The sequence below is a fragment of the Salvelinus sp. IW2-2015 genome, linkage group LG15 (genome assembly GCF_002910315.2).
Source record: "Salvelinus sp. IW2-2015 linkage group LG15, ASM291031v2, whole genome shotgun sequence".
In the NCBI taxonomy this organism is placed as follows: Eukaryota; Metazoa; Chordata; class Actinopteri; order Salmoniformes; family Salmonidae; genus Salvelinus; species Salvelinus sp. IW2-2015.
In genome coordinates, this window is record NC_036855.1 from 23,540,568 (window position 1) to 23,553,839 (window position 13,272).

Below are 13,272 nucleotides of genomic sequence, written 5' to 3' on the forward strand. Positions count from 1 at the left end.
AGCTCTGGGTTACTGAGTGCCGTCCCTCACAGCTCCGAGGTCAAGCACCATCCTTGAGCGGTGAGTTTCATGCACTTCAAACTGAGCCATGGAGAACGTGGCAAGGACCGCCGTGCGTCTGAGAGAACGTAGGAGGTGTTGAACATCCAGACGGCTGCCTCGCGTTCTGGAATAGTTGTAGGTTTAATGCACAGCATGGGAGCCAGCCAATCACGCGAGTTGTCAGTAATTCCAGACGGGAGATTACGAAGTGCCTGATTAGACCTGCGCCGCTTCCTGTGTGAGGCAAGCCGTATCTGCGGATGTGTAGAGAGCATAACCTACAGAACGGGCACACGCCCTTGATGTTAGATTGAGACGAACAGGGTTTGTGCAGGATCACGCCAAGTTCTTAGCGCTCTGGGAGAGGGACACAATGGAGTTGTCAACCGTGATGGCGAGATCATGGAAACCAGTCCTTCCCGGAGAGGAAAGAGCAGCTTCCGTCTTTGCCGAGGAGTTCAGTCTTGAGGTGGTGATCCGTCATCCACACTATATGTCTGCCAGACATGCAGAGATGACATTCGCCACCCTGTCATCAGAAGGGAAAGGAGAAAGTTAATTGTGTGTCGTCTGCATAGCAATGATAGGAGTGAGACCATGTGAGGTATATCAGAGCCAAGTTGACTTGGGGTTATAGCGAGTAATAGAGAGGGCCTAAACAAGCCCTGGGACCAAGTGTGAGAGCACGTGAGTGACGAGACAATTCTCGCCAATACGCCATTGTTCATGGTGAGCAAGCTTCAGGTGGATCGCAAATCCAAGCGTAGGGTAACTCTCGCAGAGTGAGATGCCGCATAACATCGGAAAGAGAGGGTGAGAGAAGGAGTCATTTGTATGGTTCACAAAGTATAAGTCAGCCAGTGACGGAAGGTCTAGAAGGATGAGAGGCAGAATGAGAGAGAAGTAGCTTAGCAGTGCGGAGCGCTCTGCCGTTGATATCAGAGAAGTAGCAGTCTCAGTTGAATGATCTAGTTTGTAGAACGCTGACTGATTTGGATCAAGAAGGTCATTTGAAGAGAATAGCGGGAGATCTGGCCAAGGACGGCACTTCATAGAGTTTTGGACAGAGAAAGAGAAGAAGAACAGGGATACTGGTTCTGTGAGTGTTACATCTGAGGGGTATCTATCTGAGGATTCAGAAGTTAGTTTTCAGAAGGCGGTGTGCAACCTGCTCGCTCTGCTGAAGACAGGAAGGACGTAGCCAACAGTATGCAGGGATTAGTTGATCTGAGCGACTAAAGGCTGGGTAAGGAGAAGTCTCCGGATAATGGTCTGGAGAAGAAGAGGGATTCAGGGTTCAAGCGGGCGCGTTGTTGCGGATGGGCGTCCGCGGCGGCTCTCACAAGACGGAGAGTTCTGACCTGAGCAGAAGAGGAGAGAGGAAAGGGGGAGGTCAAGCACAGGTAGGGTCCAGTCGCTGTAGCAGGAACCAGCCTGGGCTGATGTTCGTAGAGCTGTCATAAACTGAGTGATGCGGATGTCGTCCGACCTCTTTCGCAAAATGTGTTGACAGAGTACTATCTGGCAAAGAGAGGGAGAGGGGGTGAGGAGGGGGAGAGGATTCAGGAAAGGAGATAGAGAAGGTGGCAAAGAGCTAACCAGCTAGGATGACGGCAGTATGCTTAGGAATTTAGAGTGGTAGGAAAGTGGCTTTAGCAGACGCAGAGACAGAAGAGGAAAAGTTAGATGAGGAGGGATGTGAAAGGACCAGGTTGCCGGCACTGGAGGCGAGTTTCTCCATCGCCCTTCCGCTTTCCTTGCTCGTTTTCCGGCTTGCCCAGTGTTCGTTTCTTAGCTCGTGCAATGAATGGTTTTGAGGGTTGCCGGAGCGGGAGCTGGGGACCAGTCGGCCTGGAGGTGGTGATATAGGGGGATCATAGGATGTCAGCACAAGGAATAGGTGGACTAGAGTAGTGGTGAGATGCAGATTGGCCGAAGATCCAGTGAGATAGGTTGAGAGAAGGTTGAGCAAGGGTAAGAATGTATGATGGAGATGATTGTGTTGTTGTGAGAGAGTAAGCGGGGAGAGAGACGAAGGTTGGACGGCGCTCGATACCCTCCGAGAGGGCAGTGTGGAAGTGTGATGAGGCGAGAGGAAGGATAGCAAGGTAGTGGTCAGACCTTGGAGGGGAGTTGCAATGAGGTTAGTGGAAGAACAGCATTCTATGTAAAGATGAGGTCGAGCTATTGCTGCCTTGTGAGAGGGGAAGGTGGAGGGGTGAGGTCAAAAGAGGAGAGGAGTGAAGAAGGAGGCAGAGAGGAATGAGTCAAAGGTAGACGTGGGGAGGTTAAAGTCCGCCAGAACTGTGAGAGTGAGCCGTCCTCCAGGAAAGAGCTTATCACAGGCATCAAGCTCATGAATGAACTCCCGATCCCCGAGAACCTGGAGGGCGATAAATGATAAGGATGTTAAGCTTGAAAGGGGCTGGTAAACTGTGACAGCATGGAAATCAAAAGGAGGCGATAGACAGATGTGGTAAGGGAGAAAAAGAAGACACTCTGGGAGAGATGAGATCTCCGGTGCCACCACCCCGCTGACCAGAATGTCCGGGCGGTGCGAGAACACGTGGGCGACCGAAGAGACGAAGCAGTCAAGTAGCGAGTGTTATCTGTGGTGATCCATTTCCGTCAGTTGCCCAAGAAGTCAGGGAATGACTGGAGGAGGCATAGGCTAGATAACCTCTGCCTTGTTGGATCGCCGGCGATCGTGCATAGTTTCATCCAGAGGCTACCATGGCCTATCGCGGGAGACCTTGTTCTGGCGCCTCGGAGGGAATTGAAACATATCCCAATCCCGATAGGGTTCACGTTTTCTAAGACCCAGGACAATGAAAAAGCATCCAACACTTCCAATGCCTTTCTCTAAAATCGACACTCGCCGGCGCTGAGGTGGTTGCCGGACGGCTTACCAAGAAGACCAGGGGGATGGAATATGTGCCCAACCTCCTTTTGATATGTTCTTGGCCAAGTAATTTTACTAAGTTTTTACTTTAAATCTATCTTGAGAATATCTATAGGGGGCCAAAAAACTGCAGGCTCTGATCAGGCCCTACACCCAAACAAGGGCACTGCGTTCATCCACCTCTGGCCTGCTCGCCTCCCTACCACTGAGGAAGTACAGTTCCCGCTCAGCCCAGTCAAAACTGTTCGCTGCTCTGGCCCCCCAATGGTGGAACAAACTCCCTCACGATGCCAGGACAGCGGAGTCAATCACCACCTTCCGGAGACACCTGAAACCCCACCTCTTTAAGGAATACCTAGGATAGGATAAAGTAATCCTTCTCACCCCCCCCCCCCTTAAAAGATTTAGATGCACTATTGTAAAGTGGCTGTTCCACTGGATGTCATAAGGTGAATGCACCAATTTGTAAGTCGCTCTGGATAAGAGCGTCTGCTAAATGACTTAAATGTAAATGTAAATGTCGATCTCCTCCCATGTAGTGTAGTCCAGATTTTGCTCCTGTTTCCGTGCTACCTCCTCATACCGCCGCCTCTCGGCTTTAGCTGCCTCCAGCTCTTCACGAGGGCGGCGATATTCTCCAGGTTGTGCCCATGGACCTTTACCGTCCAGTATTTCCTCCCATGTCCAGAAATCCTGCGATCGCTGCTGCTGCTTTTTCCCACGCCGCTTGGTCCTTGGTTGGTGGGTGATTCTGTAACGCTCGTCTAAGTCGTCCTCCTCATCTGACGAGGAGGAGCAAGGATCGGACCAAAATGCAGCGGGTGATGAATACATGATGAATTTATTCAGACAAGACGAAACACGAAGTACACTTGAATAAATTACAAAACAACAAAACGACGTAGACAGACCTGAACATGAGAACTTACATAAAACGAAGAACGCACGAACAGGAACAGACTAGACAAAACGAAACAGTCCCGTGTGGTACATAAACTGACACGGAAGACAATCACCCACAAACAAACGGTGTGAACAGCCTACCTTAATATGGTTCTCAATCAGAGGAAACGTCAAACACCTGCCCCTAATTGAGAACCATATCAGGCAACACATTGAACCCAACATAGAAACACATAACATAGACTACCCACCCAGTTCACGTCCTGACCAACTAAACAAAGTTAAACAAAGGAAAATAAGGTCAGGAACGTGACACTATGCAGAAATCACACCGCCATTTCCTTGTTGCAAAAAACGACTTGCTTTATGTGACAAAAGAAGCAAGCATAGTGTAAAGAATCATTGTTCCATCTAAACTGTGTTCCATCTAAACTGCTGTGAAATATATTTTCCATAACCCAAAATATTGTATTTTCAGTTGTTTGAAGCTGGTGTACAAAACCGTAAGTAATAGATGCAAAAACAAAAAACAAAACTTCAGAACAGGAAGCATAGAAATAGCCCACATAGAACAGATATAGCGCTTCTTAGACTTGCTTTCAATTAGAATGACAGATCTATAACTCACATTTCGATTTGAATTTGGTCGGGTTGCCCAAAAAGTTACATATTGCAGCTTTAAGCCTATAGCATATTTACAGTTTTACTGCGTGGGAAAAAAAACAAACATAGATCTTTTATCCTGACTCTCAAGTTGAACTACAATTTGTACTCTAAAGCACTGAATCAAATGATCTGATATTGTATCATTGGTACAATGGCACACTCTACCCGACATTCCAGAAAAGAAAAACACCTATCAGTTAGCAGATGAGCCATGCACCATACCCCTGAAAAATAAAGGTCAGCATAATAAAAAGTCTGTCTTTATTGAACAGTATTGAGTTATAGCTCTAAGGAGTTCCCCTTCAGGGGACTGGAATGTATGTCTGTGTCATCCCTGGAATGTGATGGATGCTGCCCGGGGGCTACACATTGAGGCTCACCTTTGGTCACAGTCACAGTGTGAGATGGTGAAGAAGTTCGGATTGAAAACACCATAGTTCACTGTGAAGGAGGGGATAGTGTTACTGCAGTGGTCATGCTCACGGCAGCACCTGTCGGCTCGCTCAAACATTCCTACAACAAGAAACAAACAGTGGAGAGACTAAATAAGTCTCTCAGATCATTAAATACACATTTCATGTGTAATGACACATTGCTACTAGAGGTCGACCGATTATGATTTGTCAACGTCGATACCGATTATTGGAGGACCAGAAAAAGACGATACCGATTAATCGGCCGATTTTATATATATATATATATATGTATGTATGTATATATATACACACACACATACATACATACATACATACATACATACATACATACATACATACATATATATATATATTTTTGTAATAAATGACAATTACAACAATACTCAATGAACACTTATTTTAACTAAATATAATACATAAATAAAATCTATTTAGTCTCAAATAAATAATGAAACATGTTCAATTTGGTTTAAATAATGCAAAAACACAGTGTTGGAGAAGGAAGTAAAAACGCAATATGTGCCATGTAAAAAAGCTACTGTTTAAGTTCCTTGCTCAGAACATGAGAACATATGAAAGCTGGTGGTTCAATATTCCCAGTTCTTCAATATTCCCAGTTAAGAAGTTTTAGGTTGTAGTTATTATAGGAATTATGACGAGTCGACTATTTCTCTCTATACCATTTGTATTTCATATACCTTTGACTATTGGATATTCTTATAGACACTTTAGTATTGCCAGGCTAATCTCAGGAGTTGATAGGCTTGAAGTCATAAACAGTGCTGTGAAGCAGGCATTGCTAAGAGCTGCTGGCAAACGCAGTAAAGTTTGAATGAATGCTTACGAGCTTGCTGCCGCCTACCACCGCTCAGTCAGACTGCTCTATCAAATCATAGACTTAATTATAATATAAATAACACAGAAATACGAGCCTTAGGTCATTAATATGGTCAAATCCGGAAACTATGCCCGTATTTTATCAAACGGGCAGCAACCCTAAGTCTAAATATTGCTGTTACATTGCACAAGCTTCAATGTTATGTCATAATTATGTAAAATTCTGGCAAATTAGTTCGCAACGAGCCAGGCGGCCCAAACTGTTGCATGTACCCTGACTCTGCTTGCACTGAATGCAAGAGAAGTGACACAATTTCCCTAGTTAATATTGCCTGCTAATATGAATTTCTTTTAACTAAATATGCAGGTTTAAAAAAATATACTTCTATGTATTGATTTTAAGAAAGGCATTGATGTTTATGGTTAGGTACATTCGTGCAACGATTGTGCTTTTTTCACGAATGCGCTTTTGTTAAATCATCCCCCGTTTGGCGAAGTAGGCTGTGAATCGATGATAAATTAAAAGTCACCGCATTGATTATATGCAACGCAGGACAAGCTAGTTAACCTAGTAATATCATCAACCATGTGTAGTTAACTAGTGATAATGTTTAGATTTATTGTTTTTTTATAAGATAAGATTAATGCTAGCCAGCAACTTACCTTGGCTCTTTGCTGCACTCGCGTAACAGGTGGTCAGCCTGCCACGCAGATTCCTTGTGGAATGCAATGTAATCGGCGTCCAAAAATGCAGATTACCGATTGTTATGAAAACTTGAAATCGGCCCTAATGAATCGGCCAGGCCGATTAATCGGTCGACCTCTAATTGCTACAGTGGGTGGTCAGCAGTAGCACTAATGTTATAGATCAATAAGTAAGATGTGATATAGTGCTTGCTGGAACAGAAGTAGGCCTACAGTACATACATGGCAACTCCAAAAAGTTGTCCTGATCAAATAGGCTAGAGACAAATAGGGATAAGGAATGATAAAGTGAAGAGTGCATATGTGCAAACTATAAACGAATGAGAGAAAAATTAAGATTAAGGTTAAAGAAAGATATGGAATTGAGAATTAAGTTACAGGTAAAGCACTCAAATTTCATTCAAGTCTGGGCAACTTCAACTAATAAATCTTTAAGGTTGTGCCCTGTGCCCAATTTTAGGCTAGATCTTTTTGTTGTTGTTATTAATTCTGTCCTCTGTGTGTGACTTTGCCATATGTTGTCCAGAAACAGCTATCCTTATGGCTCTTGTTTTCACTATACATTACATTATGAAGCAGCCCAAATGTGGTTATAAGAACAGAAGGCTTTCCCAACTTTGAAACAAATTAGCTGTAGGCTATGTTATAGGCTACTTTGATATAACTTGACAGGGTATATACTATTATGTGATATTTCATAAAGAGTATAATATTCACTCTATTCACGAATAAAAAGTGTTGGAGGGTGTGAATTACAAATGTATAGATACATTTATACTGTAAATAGCCTACTGTATTTTGAGTCTATTGGACACATCTATCTGAAAAACATCTCTGGTAATCAGCATGTGTGAAGTGTAAATATTATTCTACTCACCTAACTGTTTGTAGTCAATCGCTTTGCTTCCAGTGCCACACCAAAGTGTCCCAGGAAATACCCAGGCGCGTTTCCTACGGGATTTTGCACCCGAAATATGTTGTTGCTCCAATGGGACATTTTTCGTCTGTTTGATAAATCCATCGACAGGACTCAGTGTGCACAGGTTGTCTGGACTCAACAACGCCCTGATATTGAAGAGGGATAATTCCACGAGGCTCTCCGAGCGCGTTTGGCGGCAAAGATACAGGTAACTGGCAGTGGCTACAGGGTCGTCGTTAATTGAGCATTTTACAAGCTGCTTCCCTGACCATTCGCTCACATATAACATCAATGTATGAGTCCCGACCATATTTCGGAGGAAGCTTAGGCGCGTGTGTCCAGTGAAACTCGTCCTGTGGCAGAAGTTGGCGTTTTGCGCGTGGGTCCCTGCTGACATCTTCACATCATGTGCACTTAGCAAACTCAGCAATGACAAGCACAGAGCAAATTGCATTAAACGTATGTTTATCATATCAAACATAGACTAAATTATATTAATACATAAATTAAAAAAGTAACAGCCGTCTCAATAGAGCTCGCCAGTTTGTAGTCCTATAAACCGGAAATTAGTTGCCTCTAGTTCGTTCAGTCCGCCACAGTGGACGCGTCATAATACCCATAAAAACACCGACATGGTTCCAATGTTTTTTCAGCCATTCATTTTTCACATCGTGAATTGTATAAACACTTCAAATTAAGTGTGTGTTTGGTGTAGGCTTACCTTGGCGTGACGTTTTGTTAACTGTGTAAATCTCTCTCAGACAAGGTGAGTTTTATCAATACATTCGCCTCAATTTACAAAGAAAAAATTGAAATGCTAATTAGCAACAAAGAAGACTTCAGCAAGACTAATTCCGGCAAGAAGCTCCTGCACATTATCTCTAGCCTACACTGTCAACTACCGACCAGCGCGATCAGAGACCTGTGCCCAATCCATGATGAAATCATCTGCTGTATTGAAATTAAGTGAATAAAGTTTTGAACTTCTAAGGTCCGCTTTCAATGGCTTAGATAGCCACTGACTACACTTTAGCTAGCTACTTAGCAGAGCAGCAGATCAAAACATTGTTTTGTATTACCAGTGGTGGAAAAAGTAAAGATTTTTGGTATCTAAAAACAAATCCCATTGGGATCTGGACTGTAAGATTCATAGTATAACTCTCAGTAACCATGCCCCAGTCTCTATAATGTGGGACATAGAAAGGAATACCTCAGCAAATCGCTGGAGGCTCAACACCTCATTGGTAGGTGACACTGGCTTCCAAGACTACATCAGGACAGAGTTTATGAAATTCCTTGAATTCAATGATACAGCAGAGATTTCTCCTACAACTCTATGGGAGGCATCTAAGGTGATATTGATGGGTAAAATTATTTATTTTTCTTCAACCTTGAAAAAGCTAGTGACCAAATGTTTAGAACTTGAGAAGAAAATAGAAGGTCTAGAACAATCACCAATGGCGATAGCTGAAAATCTAACAGCTAAATGAGGCGAAGAGGGTACTAGATGGATTGCTGCGAGAGAACGTAGAAAGAAACCTATGATCTTTAACACAGATAGTATGATCATGGGAGTAGAGCCAGTTGACTCCTGGCATCTCAACTCAGGAAACAGTATGGGTTGACAATTGTACAGAAAATTAAAAGCACTAATTAAGACAAACCCTTTCTGTACAAACCAAAATAAATATCTGATGCCTTTGCTAAGTTCTGTAAGATATTGTACTCTAACACAGACATGTGGGGATGTCAACAGAATTGATCCCTATTTGGAGTCCATTAATTTACCCAAAATAGATCAAGCTGCCTCAAAAAACATTGATGTTCCCATAACAAGGGAAGAGATTGGGGACACTTAATAGATTGAATAAGAATAAAAGTTCTGGATCAGATAGCTACTCAAATTAGTTTTATAAAACTTGTATTGACCTCATTAGCCCACTGTTGGAGAGGGCCTATTCCCATGCTCTCCAGAAGGGGAGTTCCCGCTATGCTGGAAGGAGGTGATTATATCTGTCATCTACAAAGCACTTAAAGATCCACAAAATGTGCCACATACAGGCCAATTGCACTTCTGTAAAATCTCGACCTCCATATTAGCTAAACGTTTGGAGGCAGGGATTACAACAATAATACATCCAGACCAAATAAGGTTCATTCCTGGTCGTCACCAACCTGACAACATACATAGATTGCTTAACATTATGTCCCACTCCATTCCCCAACTAGTGCCACGCATGGCATTGGCACTGGATGCTGAAAAGGCCTCTTCCAAACATTTGAAAATTTTTATTAAATGGATTCAGTCATTATACTCATTATACTCTGCCACACAAGGCATAGTCAGAGCTTCTCTCAGTCTAACCAGCTGGAACAAGGATGTAGGCAAGGTTTCCTTCTCTCGCCACTCCTGTTTGCCATAAGCATTGAACTCTTATCTCAAATAATAAGGAACAATGCTAATATCAAAGGAATAAAGTTAGGAGATTAAATACATTTTGATTTGTTTAACACTTTTTTGGTTACTACATGATTCCATATGTGTTATTTCATAGTTTTGATGTCTTCACTATTATTCTACAATGTAGAAAATAGTAAAAAATCCTTGAATGAGTAGGTGTGTCCAAAGTTTTGACTGGTACTGTATACAGTGGCTTGCGAAAGTATTCACCCCCATTGGCATTTTGTTGCCTTACAAACTGGAATTAAAATAGATTTTTTGGGGGGTTTGTATCATTTGATTTACACAACATGCCTACCACTTTGAAGATGCAGAGTATGTTTTATTGTGAAACGAAGAAATAAGACAAAAAACAGAACTTGAGCGTGCATAACTATAACCCGTCCCAGTCTCAAATCTCTATAAGACTGAAACAGGTTTCCCTCAAGGATTTCCCGGTATTTAGCGCCATCCATCATTCCTTAAATTCTGACCAGTTTCCCAGTCCCTGCCGATTAAAAACATCCCCACAGCATGATGCTGCCACCACCATGCTTCACTGTGGGGATGGTGTTCTCGGGGTGATGAGAGGTGTTGGGTTTGCGCCAGACATAGCATTTTCTTTGATGGCCAAAAAGCTCAAATTTAGTCTCATCTGACCAGAGTACCTTCTTCCATAAATGTGTTTTCTTATTTTTTTCTATAAGAAATTGCTTTTTTTTCTGGCCACTCTTCCATAAAGCCCAGCTCGGTGGAGTGTACGGCTTAAAGTGGTCCTATGGACAGATACTCCAATCTCCGTTGTGGAGCTTTGCAGCTCCTTCAGGGTTATCTTTGGTCTCTTTGTTGCCTCTCTGATTAATGCCCTCCTTGCATGGTCCGTGAGTTTTGGTGGGCGGCCGTCTCTTGGCAGGTTTGTTGTGGTGTCATATTCTTTCCATTTTTTAATAATGGATTTAATGGTGCTCTGTGGCATGTTCAAAGTTTAGGATATTTTTTTATAGCCCAACCATGATCTGTACTTCACAACTTTGTCCCTGACCTGTTTGAAGAGCTCCTTGGTCTTCATGGTGCCGCTTGCTTGGTGGTGCCCCTTGCTTAGTGGTGTTGCAGACTCTGGGGTCTTTCAGAACAGGTGTATATGTACTGAGATCATGTGACAGATCATGTGCCACTTAGATTGCACACAGGTGGACTTTATTTAACAAATTATGAGACTTCTGAATGTAATTGGTTGCACCAGATCTTATTTAGGGGCTTCATAGCAAAGGGGGTGAATACATATGCACGCACCGCTTTTCCATTTGTTTTTATTTTTTATAATTTTTTTAAATAAGTAATTTCTTTAACTTTTCCAATTTGGACAATTTTGTGTATGTCCATTATATGAAATCCAAATAAAAATCCATTTAAATTACAGGTTGTAATGCAACAAAATAGTAAAACGTTTTTTTTTTGCAAGGCACTGTATACACACATCAGGACATGTACGTAGTGAACTTGTACACATTGTAAATATGAAAATAGAATACAGTATTTTAAAACGTGACCTAACGCTTGCATGTCAATATCAGACTGGGAAGAATTTAAGTTCGATCTCCCCCATCTGCAAGCATGACCAATGGCATAACACCTTATTGATATGTAAAATCAACCAACAAATAGGAATACATAAACATCGAATACATACAGTGCATTCGGGAAGTATTCAGACCCCTTGACTTTTCCACATTTTGTTACCTTACAGCCTTATTCTAAAATGTATTAAATGTATGTTTTTCATCGTCAATCTACACACAATACCCCATAATGACAAAGCGAAAACAGGTTTTAGGACATTTTTGCACGTGTATGAAAATAAACAGGTACCTTATTTACGTAGGTACTCAGACCCTTTGCTATGAGACTCGAAATTGAGCTCAGGTGCATCCTTTTTCCATTGATAATCCTTGAGATGTTTCTACAACTTGATTGGAGTCCACCTGTGGTAAATTCAATTGATTGGACATGATTTGGAAAGGCACACACCTTTCTATATAAGGTCCCACAGTTGACAGTGCATTTCAGAGCAAAAAACCAAGCCATGAGGTCAAAGGAATTGTCCGTAGAGTTCCGAGACAGGATTGTGTCGAGGCACAGATCTGGGGAAGGGTACCAAAAAATGTCTGCAGCATTGAAGGTCCCCAAGAACACAGTGGCCTCCACCAATACTCTTCCTGGTATTGAGCAATCGGGGGAGAAGGGCTTTGGTCAGGGAGGTGACCAAGAACCCGATGGTCACTCTGACAGAGCTCCAGAGTTCCTCTGTGGAGAGGGGAGAACATTCCAGAAGGACAAACATCTCTGCAGCCCTCCACCAATCAGGCCTTTATGGTGGAGTGGTCAGACGGAACCCAGTCCTCAGTAAAAGGCACATGACAGACTGCTTGGAGTTTGCCAAAATGCACCTAAAGACTCTCAGACCATGAGAAACAATATTCTCTGGTCTGATGAAACCAAAATTGAACTCTTTGGCCTGAATGCCAAGCGTCACATCTGGAGGAAACCTGGCACCATCCCTACGGTGAAGCATGGTGGTGGCAGCAAAACAATTAAATCCATTTTAGAATAAGGCTGTAACGTAGCAGCCGGCTCCCAAGTGGCGCAGCGGTCTACGGCACTGCATCTCAGTGCAAGAGGCGTCACTACAGTACCTGGTTTGAATCCAGGCTGTATTACATCCGGCCGTGATTCGGAGTCCCATAGGGCAGAGCACAATTGGCCATCGTCGTCCGGGTTTGGCCAGGGTAGACCGTCATTGTTCCAGACCATTATTCCTCCTCCACCAAACTTTACAATTGGCACTATGCCTTCGGGCAGGTAGCGGTCTCCTGGCATCCGCCAACCCCAGATTCGTCCGTCGAACTGCCAGATGGTGAAGTGTGATTCATCACTCCAGAGAACGCGTTTCCACCGCTCCAGAGTCCAATGCCGGCGAGCTTTACACCATTCTTGGCATTGCGCATGGTGATCTTAGGCTTGTGTGCGGCTGCTGGTCCATGGAAACCCATTTTATGAAGCTCCCGACGAATAGTTATTGTGCTGATGTTGCTTCCAGAGGCAGTTTGGAACTTGGTAGTAAGTGTTGCAACCGAGGCGCTCCTGTTCTGTGAGTTTGTGTGGCCTAACACTTTGCGGCTCATTGTTGCTCCTAGACGTTTCCACTTCACAATAACAGCACTTACAGTTGTCTGGGCTGCTCATTCATTTGATGAACTGACTTATTAGAAAGGTGGCATCCTATGACGGTGCCATGTTGAAAGTCACTGAGCTCTTCAGTAAGGCCATTCTACTGCCAATGTTTGTCTATGGAGATTGCATGGCTGTGTGCTCGATTTTATACACCTGTCAGCAACGGTTGTGGCTGAAATAGCTGAATCCA

General features: G+C 43.2%; 1 protein-coding gene across 1 annotated transcript in view; it reads right to left on the reverse strand.

The window, feature by feature from the left end:
- The window catches only part of LOC111975153 (uncharacterized), a 22,844-nt gene extending 14,656 nt beyond the window's left edge, over nucleotides 1-8,188 (reverse strand). The window contains exons 1-2 of the mRNA XM_024003350.3: nucleotides 7,370-8,188; nucleotides 4,894-5,026 (exon numbers count right to left, since the gene is read on the reverse strand). Of these exons, the coding sequence (XP_023859118.1) occupies nucleotides 4,894-5,026; nucleotides 7,370-7,892 (656 nt within the window). The 5' untranslated portion in view covers nucleotides 7,893-8,188. The remainder of the gene's footprint in view (nucleotides 1-4,893; nucleotides 5,027-7,369) is intronic.
- Nucleotides 8,189-13,272: the final 5,084 nt, after the last annotated feature.